This window comes from Camelina sativa, chromosome 1, assembly GCF_030686135.1.
Source record: "Camelina sativa cultivar CO46 ecotype springtype chromosome 1, ASM3068613v1".
Classification (NCBI taxonomy): domain Eukaryota; kingdom Viridiplantae; phylum Streptophyta; class Magnoliopsida; order Brassicales; family Brassicaceae; genus Camelina; species Camelina sativa.
In genome coordinates this window covers 25,653,217-25,669,609 of record NC_141880.1, presented here as the reverse complement: position 1 = coordinate 25,669,609, position 16,393 = coordinate 25,653,217, and the positions used below count along the sequence as shown (strand labels likewise).

Below are 16,393 nucleotides of genomic sequence, written 5' to 3'. Positions count from 1 at the left end.
ATTGATATAATATTTAATAAATTAAAATTAGAAATCTGAAACAATTAATGAAATAAAAATAAAGATAAATAAGAAAATGAAAACCATTAATAAAGTATAATATAATCTGAAACCATTGAAACTAACAAAAGAACCTATAAACGGTTATTAAAAGACAAATGGTGGATGATGGACTTTTGAAATTGCAGGGGCATAAAACTGTAAAATTGTAACACAAATGGACGGCAACAAAATCAAGCAAATCCGTTTGACTTTGTCTAAAGAACACTCTCGCCATTGTCAAAGTACCATTGTCAAAGAAAGAACTTACAAAAGGGAAATTATATTGATAATTCTTCCATCTCGTGGCACACGAACCAAAGCTCCAAACATAATCTTTATGAAATCGATAGTTCGGTTCAGATTTTCGGGTTTGATTTTTTTCTTTCTCCTAGGCCTAATAATAGTATTTGAAAACATCCGTTTTATTCTTTCCTTAATACATGAAAACAGAGATGATCGATATATACTTAAATGTAAAATGATCTTAAAGATTTGTTAACTATTGTCATTTGTGCATCCTCCTGGTCCTCCAAAGAAGATAGCACTAGACCAATATTCACCAACCCCTGATATCGCTTGGACGTTGTAACAAGCTGGGCTGTTTGCAAATAATACTGAAGCTGAACCTGTAACAAGCTGGACTGTTTGCAAATAACACGATCGATCACTTTTAAGACCATACACATAAGCTGCTTTTTTAAAGCCCTCTTGTGCGAAATGCCCCCCCCCCCCCCCCCCCCCCCCCCCAAAAAAAAAAAAAAGAATACCCGAATTGCTGTTGTAGCTAAACCTTCAAACTAGAACAGTCGACAACAGAGGAAGCTATTTCCAATATGAGGTTGGCGTCTTGGGGATGACTAGTGACCACTTTATTACACATATGCATTTTGTATTGTTTTATTAAATTGTAAAAATTAACAGAAGAATGTATATTAAATGATGAAATAATTTTATTTATAGTAGTACAAAACAATTAAATGAACTAGGTAACAAGCTAGCTAGATCGTTTCAAAAACAAAGTGCAAAGTAAACCTAGCGCAAACATGATTGGCCAAACTGAGAATTTGATGGGAGTATCATGATCTCTACGTGTGATATATGAATAGTTAACGGCAGTGATAGTCGTTTGGCTTAAGGCGCAAACCAATCCAATCATCTCTGGAAAGCTACCAAATCTGTTTGATCTTTGAGTCGGATAGTGAAACCAAGGAATGGGCCCAAGTCCACTTCCACACAACTCTCTCAACTCTGCCTTTGTGTAAGAGATCGACGAGACAAAGTAGACAAGACAACAATGACATTAACATTGCAGCCAACGTGTAGAAAGGTTTATGAGTAGAAGAGATCTGGTCAAAAACAGAGGAAGGTATTTCCAACATAAGGTTGATGATAACTAGAGACCACTCAATTATAACCTGTTTAAAAAAATAAAACAAAAAAGTTTCCTTTTAATCATTTCGCCAACAAAGTTGTGAGCTGCAAAGTGTTAAAGACTTTTTTAAAAAATATCTTAAAAGACCTTCGTTCGTGAGGCTCTTAGCAGTTTGTTCTCGATGTCCCGAGCTATTTCATTCACCAACATCATCTCATCTCTGGGAAAGAATCAAAAAATTAAGCAAACTTGTGAAGAAAAAAAAAATGAACGTATAGTATATGACATATATGTAAGTAAGAAGAATAATGTTAGCCTTTAATTTGAACAAATCTGGTTGCTCAAGCCTGACTCATTTGAGTTTTCAGAAGATATATTCTCAAATTTACTTAGTAATATCCTCCAAAAATATTGAAAACTACAAACAAAAGCGCCCTTACTTTTCTAAAACTCTAGGGCACCAAAATTTCTTGTGAAAGATAAACGACTTCTTTACTGTTAAAAACTTAATTGGTAAAATTCAGTCTCGTTACTTTTTCCAATTTGAATCTCTATATCTTCCAATGAACACATATAGCATCGTTATTTTTGTAGTAGCTCATTAACTATGGTTACTGTAATCGAAAATATGAGTTGCAGTTATACCTCAAGTGTGCAGTACTCCACCCGGGGAAGTTAATGGCTTCTTCAAAACCATCTTTCCATTCTTGAAGCTTTTCGGCTTTATCACGTCGCTTAGCAAAGGCATCTCCAAAGCTTCCTGTCTGATTTTCAACGTCGAGAGGATCAACATGGTAAAGGACAGGACACTTCATTTTCTCATCCAGGTACATCATTCGGATAATATCATCCATATATATTTTGGATTTTAAGATGGCTACAACTTCATCGAAACACCATTTTGAATCCCCAAAATTTTCGGAGATCACAATCACTGAAATTCTCGATACTTCGATTGCTTTTAACGACTCCTCATATCTCTCTTCAGCTGGTAGTTAGTCATATAAGAAGGTTTTGATCCGTTTCCTACGAAGACAGCCACATAGATGGCTTGTTGTCACGAGTGTCTTTACTCCTGAAACTTAATTATGAACACATCGTGTTTCATTTTAGGACGTGGATTCATCCTTTTCTTGTTCTTATCGCATCAGTCTGCCTTCTTCTGTAACCATCTTGAATTCTAATTATAACATTTTTCTTATTTTTAAATTTCTTTGCAGTCCCCTCTAGAAATGAGTATCTTTAGTTCTCTTTACTAACGTACAAAAATACACGACTTGACTCCTTTTTTCTATTGCAATTTGCAAACTTTCTTCGCACGTACGTAGCTTCTTGGCAGCTTCTGCATTTAATTAATATTCTGATTAAGACATGGATCTGTCTACATATATCGACAGCACCTTAAGCTGACTTTTCACGTGCCCCTAAAATCTTCCTACAAACTCTTCGAACATTCATGTCATGTTTTATTGGATTGAACTGAATTGAATAGTTTTTCTCGGAACTCGGAAGCACAGTACTCGATTATGTTTTGTACCACTTCAAATTTGTTGTTGTTGTAATCATACACGTCAGGAGACATTAATTCAAATATGTACTTAGTTTTATATCACATACTGAGAATGATCTATTCAAGTAGTTGAAGTCCGATCCGTTCAATCTTTTTCACTGTGTTCAAACTATGGCAAATAATAACCACAGAAGCTTAGAATTGCAAATTGGACTATATTAATTAGTAACCCACAACGTAAAAATAACGGAATTTTCAAATGAATATATCTATGAGGTGCTTCTGAAGAATGCAAACTAATGAATGGCTAATTTGGATGCAGATTAATAAAAGAAAAAAGGTTTTATATGATCAGAAAAAGAAAAAAAAAACTAAGCAGAGAGTGAAACAGTCAATGGAGAGAGATAAAGCAAACTCGAAAAGAAAAGAGACTGAAACAGCTGTTGTGCGTCTTGTCTTTCACATGTAAAGACCTTCCGGAACTCCTTCTTTCTTCTTGAACATAACCTTCTCCTTTGCCTTCTTGAAGTCCACATGCGTCACCTATAAACCAATAGACCAAATAGGTTAAAATCAAATTATTACAAAGATCTGCATAGATATATTAAGGGGTGAGAATCATCTTTACTTTCATTCGACGCTCTCTAAGAGCAAGCAGACCAGCTTCTGTGCATATCGCCTTTATATCAGCTCCTGAGAACTCGTCTTTCGTCATTACAAACTCTTCTAAGTTCACATCTTCAGCCAAAGTCATCTTTGATGTGTGTATCTAGTAATAGCATGCATTTAAAAACCAATCAGATCGTTCTACAAAAAAAAATTTTTAAAAAAAATGTTAACAATTGTGGTACCTGGAAGATACGTCTCCTTGTTTTGATATCTGGAAGAGGGAACTCGATTTTCCTGTCGATCCGGCCTGGTCTAAGAAGTGCCGGGTCTAGACTTTCGATTCTGTTTGTCGCGAGAATAACCTTAACATCTCCTCTTGAATCAAACCCATCAAGCTGGTTCAGTAGTTCCAACATGGTTCTTTGGATTTCACGTTCACCACCTGAGTTTGCATCATACCTGTTTCAACAACCATTTTCTATCACAGATTAGATACCATCTCTGAAGCAAAGTCCAGAATATTGTTATTATTTGATCAAGTCATACCGCTTAGTGCCAACGGCATCAATCTCGTCTATGAAAACAATAGAAGGTGAAAGGTCATCGGCAACCCTGAAAAGCTCCCTCACAAGCTTGGGACCATCTCCCAAATACTTCTGAATCAGTTCACTACCGACAACACGCAAGAAAGTAGCTGATGTAGAATTCGCCACTGCCTGAAAGAATACCAATAGATAATACTTGCTCATACCTCACAGTTCCGAAAGTAACAAGCATAAGGCAAATTAAAAGGAGACAACATGCTTGAGACATAGACAAAACAGAAAACGAAGATACTAGATCAATCCAAGTGACTCTGAAAATCTTCCTTTATGATCTAATATCTCAATTCTATGTGATCAAACCAAAGAAGCCAGGCCACTGTCCTGACTAATTTATCATTCTAGTGACGAGGAACTACAGCCTTGCTTAGTGAAGACTGATGAAAGACTGAATTGAGCAGTTAACAACTAGGAAGCTTACTGTAATTGATACACCATATAGGCTAAAAGACAAACCTTAGCAAGCAATGTCTTCCCAGTGCCTGGTTCACCATACAAGATCACACCCTTTGGTGGCTTAATTCCAATATCTTCATACAATTCGGGATGTGTTAAAGGTAGCTCAACAGCTTCCTTAATCTCCTGAATCTGAGCTTCTAAACCTCCAATGTCAGCATATGACTCCAGAGGAGCTTTCTCCACTTTCATCACAGACACCATTGGATCCACTTCATCCTGAAGAATCCCAACAACAGAGAGTACCTACCACAAAACGATACAAATGTTCACATAGACGAATTGGTTTAACGTTGCCATGGACAAGCATTGTCAAATCAGCTACTCTTCCGACTAATTCCCAAAAAAACGAAGCCCTAATAACTTCTCAATACCTTGTTATGCATCAAAATTGAGCAGCCAGGTTCAAGCTGATCCTTATCAACGAAAGACAAAATCCCAACGTAATACTCAGGACCAACAGAAGAAGAAACAATGGCATGATTCTCATCAATAAGCTCTTCTAGATTGCCAACACTCATAGGTGTACCACGAAGATCATCAACTTTAGATCTGTCTTCCTCAGCTTTCTCCTCCTGAGGTTTCAACCTCTCCTGATTCGCCACAAACTCTTCCTCCATAAGAAGATAGTCCTTGATTCGCTCCAGTTTAAGCAATCTAAGCTTACATTTGGTAGAAGGAGTCACCGTCGGCAACCTCGCCGCCGCTTCAGGTCCTTTCTGCCTCCGTTGCTTCCTCCCTACACGAGCAGGTGGTGCGGCTGGTTCGAACTTCTTCTCTTTCTTGTCACCACCATCTGGTTTCCGATCTCCTTGTCGATTCAATCCGCCGGACGGTCCTTGACCCATCGGAGTTTCTTCTTTCTCTCGTGCTTCGTCTCTCTGAGGTTTCTTGCTCTCGGAGAAACAAATCTTCAAATCTAAATCACAGAGGGGATAATTAAAAGGGCTTTTTATTTGGGCCTTTTTATGCTATAAGAAACTTAATGGGCTTATTAGTACCGCAAATTTTTATATATATTTTTAATTGCCAAATGTGTCATCTTTTTTTTTTTTTTTTCTTTTTTTTGTTTAAAACCAAATGTGTCATCAGCTAATCAGCTTCACTAATTATGTTCTTTTAAAAAGGGTCATAACTTTGTTTTCTTTCAGTTCTTTAGGAATAAAAAGATCTTGTATGATTATTTAATTTCTTATGGATTTCAATTTTGTATCCGCTTCCATCAGTCTTGTGTACAATTAATGTAGGCATTGACTAATATCATAAAGATAAACCCACACTAATAATGCCACATGACAAATGGCAATACCGATTATAATAATTAGGGAATAGTATAAATTGTTTGGCTAATATATATACTTGAACTTGAGGAAACAAATTACACTGAGACATTTGTTGACTGAAGCAAATTAAAATGGTCTCTACACACAAATGCTTGTTTTTCACATTTCTTTGTCTTGCTCTTCTTTTTAATCAAGGTATTTCTTTTCTTTTCAACATGTCACTAATCAATAGTATTAGTTTTTGTGTTCTACTGTTTTGGTTTTTTTTGGATAACCAGTTCATAAGAAATTGATTGTCTTTGAACTCTTCTTTGTTATTTAAGGTCTTGCGACAAGAGAGATATTTTCTACAAAAAACAAGACTATGTTTGCGATGAAGGATGGCGATTCAGCCGATCCATGTGGAGAGATAACGAGCTGCGACCAAAAATGTTTCGACCAAGATTTCCCTAAAGGAGGATTGTGCTTAGCATCTACTGGTGATGCATCTACATTTCTCTGCCTTTGTAAAATTTAAATTTGTTTGCAACTTTCAACTTTTCTAATTATAATAAAATAAAAGTTATAAGAAACTTATTTTCATATTGGATACAGTCTTATTTAATTTCAGAGTCAGGAGAAAAAGACCATACAATAGTACTTAGATTATTTACTAACATTAATCTTTTTTCATAATACAGTATAGGCTAATAGACACCAAAATATTCGACTACATCACATTGCTCTCATGGTATAGACGAATTACGGTGGCATGAATGATTGCTAACAACTTATTTTGCCTAGTGGCATACAGCTTGTGTATGTTTTACTAATTATCTCAGTCATAAACAGCAAGCTTCTGATACTCATCACCTTTGATGGCTAACCCCATGACATCTTCAGGATTCACGATCCCACCTTCTTCAAGAAACAGAGTCAGTAGATTCTTGGAAAACCCGCTAACCAAAGCCACTCCTTTCTTCTTAGCCGCCACTGGTGTAGCCGACGAGTCCCTCAGGTTCCAAAACACTATTTCCGGAACCTTCTCAAAACCCTTCTCTTTATACTTCCTCTGAACCACCTCATAATCCGTCTCCACTTCTTCTTGGACCGTTCCTTGGATTTTTTCAACCGTTCCTCATATCTACTTTCGTAGTCACTCTCGTCACTCTCATAAGCAGTCTGGTAGTCGCTCCCGGAGTAACTTTTGGAGTCACTCACCTCCCATTCCCAATGGTAGTTTCTTGTCGCACTATCGAACTCCATGTCGCTGAACACAAAGATCCGCTTGATCATCTCATCGTCGGTTAGGTTATTCTCGACTGCAACATCTAGAATACGATCAAACACCTTCTGTAAATCCGTGTTCCCTCCCCATTCCATTCGTCTGATAAAGCCAGTCTTTTCTCTCAGACTCGAACCTGTTACTAGATGCAGCTCCGGGTTCTGACTAAAAGTGATAACTTTCCCTTTCCACGGCTCTTCGTTAAGTTCCGAAACCAACAACCCTAGCGCCACACAAACCTCCATAGGTGTACCCGACATGCTTCCAGAGACATCACAAACCGCCAAAGAACTCTTCATCTTCCCCTTCTTGGCAACATCATCAACCATTCTCTCCCACTGAAGCTCTGCTACTTCCGCCCCGACTTCACCATCCTCCAGCTGGCTGATGATCTGATGAGGAAGCAACGCGCCAGCCGCAATGTTCTTCTTCCCGGATTTCACATCCCCCAAAAACTCTGAAAACCTCGCCAAATCATGTTCCACAAAGTGCGTTCTGTAATTCTTCATAGCCACAGAAGCAACTCTGTTGTACTTCAACAAGTTCCATTCTCTTGCACTCATGGACAACTCAGGCAACTCAAGAGCTTTATGCAACGGCACAAGAACTTGTTTCCTCAGCCTATCTCTAATCCTATACGCATAATGTGCTTCTTCGATTCCTTGATCATACTCACCCCTAGAAAACATCCTTCTAGCGATAGCCTCACATATCAGAGTAGCCTTGTCATAAGAAGAATCAACCGAAGGACACCACTTGGAAGCTAACCCAATCTTATTCAGCTGATTCGAATTCAAACACTCCAAATCCGATTTCAGCACATCCGCAAACAAATCCGCAGTTCGATCAAAGAGTAATCTGTAACTAGCATCAGAGTTATACCTCTCTAGCGCCTTTTTAGCATTTTCCAACTCTCTCTGTTTCCGTAAAGCCCTAGCCTTGATCTTATCCACAGGACCACCAATCTCCTCCGCGGTTTCCAGAATCCGATCTTCAAGTTCACCGGAGATATCAGACCTTTGCTCAATCGTCCCTTTGAATCTCCTCTGAACCCTCTTCCTCCAAACCCGCTTTCTCCCTCTCCCCATCTGTTGATCACCTTCCAAGATCCGATAGAGAATCTCAGGAAAATCTTTGAAATACCCAAAATCAACAAGAGAAGGGAGATTCAAAGCTAGGGTTTTTGGGTGATTCTTGTAAAGCCAAAGCGCAGCAGTGTAAAACCCTTCTTTATCTGATTTTCCGGTTCCTCTGACACCTCTGAGGTTGCAGACGAGCTTCAACGTAGTCAAGGGATCGTGAGTCCAAGAAGCCTCCAGCCTTTGGATCAGATCACCGGGACATGTGTCGGGGACGATGTGGAAGAAGAAATCAAGACATGGGCTCCCGGAAGAGAGAAACGTCGGGGAAAAGTTTCCGGTTAGACCCATCGGTGGTTCTTCGAGGTTTAAACCGGCGGTTTGGGATATCAAACCATGGGAATCGGAAACAGGGGTTTCCAATGAATTGACGGTGACTGGGTTGGCAGTTTGTAGATCGCCGGCGACGGAAGGTGGGCCAAGAAGGATTGAAGTAGAAGAAGCCATTGTAAGAGAGAATTTGTTATTGTGGCGGTGATGGTCTCAAGAGTTATATCTTAGGGTTTTCTACTCTGACGCTTATTATATAATGAGATTAGCTTGGGGAGCACGTTGGAGTCATCATGGTATATCATTATATTTATCAATATATTATCAATTTGGACAAGTGTAACCAAATCACTTTTGACTCCTTAACAAAATAGGAAAACTAATAAAAAGTTTCATATATTAATGTACAAATAAAAATTTATTTTCCATTTACTAAAATTAATGATTTAACTATTAGTATTTTCTTTAAATTAAAATTAAAACTAACAAAAAATATAATAAAGTATACACATGCTGACTTGCGTGAGTATTGGTCAATTAAATTTCAATATGTATCCAAACTACTTAATTCATTTAGCATGAAAATTGTTCAATAAACAATGTATAATTTTAACCAAAAACAATGTATATATGTTGAAGTTTGTAATAACAAAATAAGTAAGTGATTTAAAGGGTAATTAATTTATATGAATGATTTTTTGATTTTTTGACGAAAATTTTAGTATATTTATAAATCTCAATGTATTTAAAATTAGTTTGGCATGACGTAAAACTTTTACTTATTACTTTATTAGATAATAACAAATGTATTTTTTTTTAAAACAATGCCATATATTTCCATATATGGGGGAAAATTCCATTTATTGCATTCGGCTAATTATGTTTTGTTATATTTTTAATTAAAATACATTTGTTGCTTATTGGTGAATTATTCAAATATAACTAGTAAAATTTACAATACCATTGTTAATAACAATTATTATTTTTTACTTAATCTTTAATCTTTTTGAACTTTCATTCGTTTCTCCTTACTAAAATAATTTGTTGTTAGTATTAATTTTTAATAGTATGAACTAAAATATATAAATTTTATTACAATAGTGTATGACTAATCATGGAGAGAACCTTTTGAATAAAAAGAAATTATATCACGATAGTGTATGACTAACCATGGAGAGAACCTCGGTTCTGTCATTCTTCCTTATAGAGAGAACCTTGCGTCCAACCTCCTCCACCATGGAGAGAACCTTCGCTCCGCCTTTCTCTATTGGGAAGATAACCTTGCATCCAACTTCCCCCACCTTCCTCCATTGGAGAGATAACCTTGCATCCAACCTCCCCCACCTTCCTCCCTTAGGGAGATAACCTTGCGTCCAACCTCCTCTACCATAGAGAGAACCTCGGCTCTGTCCTCCTCCTGTGTGGAGAGAATATGTTCACGTCTTTTAGCTATCTCAAAGTGGCTTACTCCAACAACCAATGAAACAAAAGACCTTTTTCCAACGTCACGAAATCTTTTGATAGTAACTAATGTTAAATTTCCAATGTATTTCATGGAAGTTTATTGACACACCATGATGTAGTTTCTGTCTTCAAGCTCCTATGGATCTATCAACAACGATTTATGTTTTTCCAATATATATATGTTTGTTGTAGGCTTGTGTTTGATTGGCTATTTTATCCAACTATTAGGATCTATCAACCATGACCTTCTCCTCTTTATCTTCTTTTGAGATTGAACAAAGGGTAACAATTATCTTTGCACAAAAAAAAGGTCTATGACCAATCAATCAAGGTTGAGAAATTAGAAAAAAATTAATTTGACATAATAATAAAATAATAGAAAATTATAAGCACTGTAATATATAAAACCTAAAGTAATTCAAAGATGAAAATATAAATTAAATAAAACAATCTAAAACTATTACAATAAAATTTAAAATACAGTATTAGAAAAAGAAGATGCATAAATTCATCTTCCATTTTTTTTGGGGTCAACATATTAATATTACCTATTCCAAACTGAAAAAGTAGAAAGTAGGAGTATATGTTGGTTTAAAAAAAATAAGGAAAATTTGTTTTCCCATTAAAAAAGTTTGACTAATAGAACAAAGTTGAAAGCAGTATTTTTGAATAAATTATTCTGTTTGATGAATAATATGAGACGGTCTATGTTTATATAGAAGTGAGTATTAACATTTTTTAGAATTAATAATTGTCTGTATATTTTCTTTAATTCCTTTTCTATTTTATGAGAAAATTTATTCCAATGAGCTCATTGTTTTTTTAAAAATTTCTTGTTTCCCATTTTCTTGTAAGATGTACTATCGTTCGACGATAAGAGCGCTTTCTGTTTAGTTGATCTAGTGTTATATAATCTCTGTTGTTATCTTTGCATTTGTGTATTCATCAATTTTGTTTTGCTACCTGTCGTGCAAATTGATAGAAATAATAATAACACCGTGAGAAATTTGTTAATCCCAAAACCTTAGTTATTATGCATAAAAAACTTTGTTGACACTTCAAAGTCAAAGATTACGTAGTATACATTATGAAATTGAGAAACGGAACAAAATTCGAAGAAACGACGACGAAAACACGTGGTAATATCTAGGAATCTTTTTATATAGTTGCTTTGATTAGACAACAAACAAATTGCCTTCGAGACTTGTTCAAGAACAATGATGTGTCAAACAAAAAGTTAATAAAAAAGAAAAAAAATAAAATTTTACTAAGAAAAACAAAGCTAGTTGAATGATGTTCATATAATTTACCCTGTTTTCCCTTAGTATTTTCACTTCTTTTGCATCATTTACCATCTAGGTTGGCCCTTTTTGCATAGCTTTAGGACTGTTTATGCATTAGTGTATAGTTGCATTGCATTTGCATATTTTTCTTGCATAAACAAGTGATTTTGGAGCCTAAGAAGCATGGAATGAATGCTAAAGAAGATATGAGCTAAGAAGAGAAGAAAACAAGGGAGTTAGAGCTGGAGAATCAAGGTCCGGAAGTCAACTCGACCGAGTGCATAGAGGGACTCGACCGGATGGAAGAAGCAGAAGAAAAGCCAACTCGACCGAGCACCTGGTCGAATTGACCGAGCCGCCCTTCTATTTTGTCTTTTAGCATTTTTAGGGCTTCCACTCCTTTTTCTATATAAAGCCTTGTACCATGCAGCCACCAAAGAGTCCAACTTTTTAGAATTCCATAAACCTAGTATTTACCCTTTTGGGAATTTATGCTTTTTACTTTTTTATTTCCTTAGATCTTTTTCTTTTTCTTTTGAGGAAGAACAAATAATTCTTTGATATTTGTTGGTTCCATAACTTTCAAAATATTAAGAATTCGAGTTTGATTCCTTCTTCAATATTGTAGATCTCTGTTTTATCTATCTAATCATGCAAGTTTCATCATTTTCTGGGTTTATAATTTCGTTGTTCATCATGTGTGATTGTGAGTAGTTTGCTTAGCTATTAGGGATGGTTTAGGCTGGATGATGGTTGTGGTTGTTTGATCTGGTCAAGCTTGATTGTTTTAGATCTCTTCTAAGCTAGATATTCTCTATGCTGATCCTATAACCGAGAGGGTAGGGTTTGATCTTAAGCTTCTTAGCATCATACCAATGTCTAGGTTGCTAGATAAGGCTAGATCCAGAGATTATCATTGAGCATGCTAAGAGATTAGATGCTTTGTTTGATTTTTGACATGAATGATCTGTTGTTTAAAGCTTGCTTTTATATGTTCTTTGCTATGTGAGAACTAGCCTAGATCTGTATAAGTCTGATTGTTTTTGCCATGAGAGTGGATTAACATGTTATATGAGATCATTGTCTAGAGATTAGCTCATGTTGATTGAGATTTGTTGATCAAGTTAGATAACCACAATCCAAAGTCCAGCCCATGAATCCATCCCTAAGACCTTGCTTTTCTATCGATTTCCCAGTTTAAATCCTGTTGTTTGTTTGCTGTTTGATTCGTTTTTGTATTGCTCTGTTTTATTTGTTCTGCTCTGTTTTCCCGATTTCACCAACTCGACCTAGTACTCGATCGAGTGCTTGCTCGAGCTCAACCCAGAGTTTCTTATTTTTGCTTTGCATTTGTCCTGTCTCATTTCCTGTTTCATTCTAGTCTTATTCCTGTTGCATTCATTTAGTTTATGTTCATCTTGTTCATCATTTGTCTTGCATTAGTTCATTAGTAGTCTAACATCTCTACTTTGTTTCTGTTTAGTCTTATCATCTTAATCATTCTGTTCATTTGCATTTAGTATCTTGTCCTTTCAGCATTTACATTATGCATTTTGCTTTTGTCATTAGGATCTTAGTTTCAAATCATCTTTATAATTGGCTCAACTTAGATAAATGTGCATGTTCTAATTGCTTGCAACCCACTCAGATTTGGATCGACACCTCTTATACTGCAACATCATAAGAGGAATTGAAACCCTCTGCCTTGCATTCCATCCATTCATCTTTTATTCACCATCCATCATCATTCCACAACACCACTTAAAATTTTGTGTTTCAATTTGGCGTCGTTGCCACTTTTGAGTGTTTGTTTGTGACATTTAGAATCCACATAGGTCTAAGATTGAGTTCTGTATCTGTTTTGATCACTACTGATCAAGATTCTTCCTCTGCTTGGTTGTTTTGAATCTCAGGTACCAACTCGACCCCCACTCGACCGAGTGTTTGATCGAGTACCTGATCGAGTCATACGCCGGATCCAAATAGACTTCTCATCTTAGTCGACTCGACCATCCACTCGAGCCTGTGCTCGACCGAGTGCATGTCCGAGTCTTTACTCGAGTCTGTTGATGCAAACAAGATCCAAGGGTCATCAGAATCTTCAAAGGCTCCTTGACCACATCAACATGCCACCAAGAGATTTGAGACAACAGAGAACAAGAATCCTTCAAGAACAAGAACAACAGTTGCTAATGGAGCAACAAGCTAATGATGTTCAAAGGCCAAGGAACATTGGTGCTGGAGATGCACCCAACACACAACCAAAGAGCTGGTATTGTTCCTCCTTCAGTTGCTAACAACAACTTTGAGATCAAAAGTGGTTTGATCTCTATGATTCAAGCAAACAAGTTCCATGGTTTGCCAATGGAAGATCCCCTAGACCACCTTGATGAGTTTGATAGGATATGTGGTCTCACCAAGATCAATGGTGTGAGTGAGAGGATGGCTTCAAGCTTAGGTTGTTTCCTTTCTCACTTGGAGACAAGGCTCATCTATGGGAGAAGACACTTCCAACTGGAGCAATCACCACATGGGATGCTTGCAAGAATGCCTTCCTAGCCAAGTTCTTTTCCAATGCTAGAACTGCAAGGTTAAGGAATGAGATTTATGGTTTTGTTCAAAGAAACAATGAAAGCTTTTGTGAAGCATGGGAAAGATTCAAGAGCTTCCAGACTCAATGCCCTCACCATGGCTTTAGTAATGAGTCTCTGCTAAGCACCTTGTATAGAGGAGTCCTACCTAAGATAAGGATGCTTCTTGACACAGCCTCCAATGGCAATTTTCTCAACAAGAATGTGGAAGAAAGCTGGGAGTTGGTAGAGAATATGGCCCAATCAGATGGCAACTACAATGAAGACTATGACAGAACAGTAAGGTTTGCATCCAATGATCAAGAGGAGAGATACAAGAAGGAATTGAAAGTTGTCAATGAGAAGTTGGACAAGCTTCTCCTTAGCCAACAAAAAGTCATTCACTTCATTGGTGAAGATGACACTCAAGCTCAAGATGGGGAGAAAGAGTATGATGAGCTATGTTATATGCAAAACCAAGGAGGCTTCAAGGGTTACAACCAAGGAGTCAAGAATAACAACCTCTCCTATAGAAGCAACAATGTAGCCAATCCCCAAGATCAAGTCTATCCACCTCAACAGCCACAACAGCAAACCAACTATGCCCCCAAGCAGCAACATCAAGGTTTCCAGCCTCCATTGTGTCCCCCTCCAGGGTTTCAGACCTCACAAGGCCAAGAACCAGATTTGAGAGCTATGATGCAACAAATGTTGCTTGGGTAAGCCAATTGGCAGACTGAGGATGCAAAGAAATTTGCTGAACTTAACCAGAAGCTGACTTCTCAGTACAATGATCTAAACATCAAGTTTGAAAGTCTCAACTCAAGAGTGAAGTATATGGAGAGTAATCTTGCCTCTACTTCAGCTCCTAAGCCTAACCAACTCCCTGGAAAAGCTGTTCAAAACCCAAGGGAGTTTGCTGCAAAAGCCATCCTTATACATGAGAAAGATGTCACTGAGGACAGTGAAGTTCAAGCTGGGGAGGATTGGTCATTTCTTGAAGCTCAGAGTGAAGATTGTGCAAAGCAGACTGAATCCGGTAATGCACTCGACCATGTGCTCGAGCCAGCACTCGACCGAGTGCCTAGTCGAGTGGTCGATCGAGCTGAAGGCATTGAAGCTGTCAAGCCTGCTAAGTACATTCCTCCTGCTTACAAACCGCCTCTACCATTCCCAGGACGTTTCAAGGCACAAAAGATAAAGGAACTAAGAGAAATCATTGAGAAAAAAGAAAAGATGGCTTTGCAACAAAAGGAAGTGAAAGCTTTGAAGGAAGAGGTTGTGATTGAGAAGAAGGAAGTGATGGCCATACAAGAGGTCATCATTGCTTACCAAGAAGAAGAGAGAGGACCTGCTTTGGAACAATATGCTCCTTATCCTCTCTATCAAGATTTTTTACTTGAGATGTCAAAGAAGAAGACTCATGACCAAGACATGAAGGATTTGAGAGATATTGGGAAGGCTATTATCCCAACCAAGCTTGAAGATCCAGGCTCATTTAACATACCTTGTTCCGTCAGATACATGCACTTCAACAAGTGCCTATGTGACTTAGGAGCTTCAGTGAGCTTGATGCCATACTCAGTGGTTGAGAAGTTAGGGTATGAAGATTTTAAAGCCAGCAACTTCTATATCAGTCTAGCAGATGGGTCCAAGAGGGATGTGGTTGGAGTGATTGAAAACTTCCCAGTCAAGATAGGAGAAGCAATGATCCCAACTGATTTTGCAATCATGAGCATGGAACATGAGCCTGAAGACCCTCTTATCTTGGGAAGGCCATTTTTAGCCACAGCTGGGGCTGTAATTGATGTTAAGATGGGGACTATCAAGCTCCACCTGACTGAAGACTTCACTATGAAGTTTGACATCAACAACCCAACTAATCTGCCTTCCATCAATGATCCACCCTACACTATCAAAAGAAAAGGGGATCATGAGGTCTCAAGTGAGGAAGCACCTTCAAAGGCTAAGTTCTCCCTTCAAGAAGAATCAGTGGAAAATCTCAAGAATTCTGTTCAAGAATTGACTGATTTGGTAAAGGATCTCCAAGTCAAGCTAAACAAGAGGTCTTTGAAGAAAGCAAGACCAAGGCTCAAGATCAAGAAGAAACAAGGTTTGGGTGTAAAGGGGGAAGTGATCAAGGATCAGATTCACAGTGATCAAGAGGTGCCAGGTAGGATTTCATCACCTCCTTGGTATCTAAACCAAACCTGAAAAGGCATCAAAATTCAAGCTTAGTGACTTTAAACAAGCTCACTAGGGAGGAAGTCCCTAAGGTATCCTTGTAAATATGCTTAATTTACTTTGTAGTTTTGATTTCTTTTCTTTTATGTTTGTGTTGGACAGGCTTTTCAATGAAAGTGTAGATGGGTTTGGAGAAGTTTGGACTTGTGGAAGAAGACTCGCAAGCCCACTCGACCGGCCCACGAAAGGTACTCGACCGAGTTGTGAAGAAACTAAGGTCCACTCGATTCCCATTTCTCTTGAATGATCGAGTAGGGGGGAAAAGAAGAAAAAAATTTGAAATTC

The 16,393-nt window shown here is 37.6% G+C and overlaps 1 protein-coding gene, 1 long non-coding RNA gene, 1 other non-coding gene and 2 pseudogenes across 4 annotated transcripts; 1 reads left to right on the top strand and 4 right to left on the bottom strand.

The window, feature by feature from the left end:
- Positions 1-970: 970 nt before the first annotated feature.
- On the bottom strand, positions 971-2,540 carry LOC104702097 (disease resistance protein RPV1-like; annotated as a pseudogene). Its single transcript, XR_015596309.1, has 3 exons — positions 2,060-2,540; positions 1,562-1,634; positions 971-1,457 (listed from the first exon to the last, which is right to left on the bottom strand). The product of XR_015596309.1 is annotated as a disease resistance protein RPV1-like (transcript).
- A 585-nt stretch (positions 2,541-3,125) lies between these two features.
- On the bottom strand, positions 3,126-5,523 carry LOC104702106 (26S proteasome regulatory subunit 4 homolog B). Its single transcript, XM_010417934.3, has 6 exons — positions 4,966-5,523; positions 4,592-4,837; positions 4,080-4,249; positions 3,776-3,992; positions 3,553-3,693; positions 3,126-3,467 (listed from the first exon to the last, which is right to left on the bottom strand). Exons 1-6 carry the CDS (start codon positions 5,437-5,439, stop codon positions 3,384-3,386), a joined length of 1,332 nt encoding a protein of 443 aa, XP_010416236.1. The 5' UTR covers positions 5,440-5,523; the 3' UTR covers positions 3,126-3,383.
- A 434-nt stretch (positions 5,524-5,957) lies between these two features.
- LOC104702117 (uncharacterized) lies at positions 5,958-6,458 on the top strand. The gene is made up of 2 exons (XR_753932.2): positions 5,958-6,069; positions 6,198-6,458. It is a non-coding gene; the product is annotated as an uncharacterized LOC104702117 (long non-coding RNA).
- Positions 6,459-6,495: 37 nt separating this feature from the next.
- LOC104702123 (uncharacterized) lies at positions 6,496-8,780 on the bottom strand (annotated as a pseudogene).
- Positions 8,781-13,882: 5,102 nt separating this feature from the next.
- On the bottom strand, positions 13,883-13,989 carry LOC147950362 (small nucleolar RNA R71). The gene has a single exon (XR_015565331.1). It is a non-coding gene; the product is annotated as a small nucleolar RNA R71 (small nucleolar RNA).
- Positions 13,990-16,393: the final 2,404 nt, after the last annotated feature.

What these genes read in the sequence shown, in the direction of transcription:
- LOC104702106 (XM_010417934.3), bottom strand. Translation starts at nt 5,439, where the DNA reads ATGGGTCAAGGACCGTCCGGCGGATTGAATCGACAAGGAGATCGGAAA. An exon ending in GATGCCGTTGGCACTAAGCG is followed by an intron (nt 3,993 to 4,079) that starts GTATGACTTGAT and finishes TTGTTGAAACAG; the next exon opens with GTATGATGCAAACTCAGGTG. An exon ending in CAAGGAGACGTATCTTCCAG is followed by an intron (nt 3,694 to 3,775) that starts GTACCACAATTG and finishes TGCTATTACTAG; the next exon opens with ATACACACATCAAAGATGAC.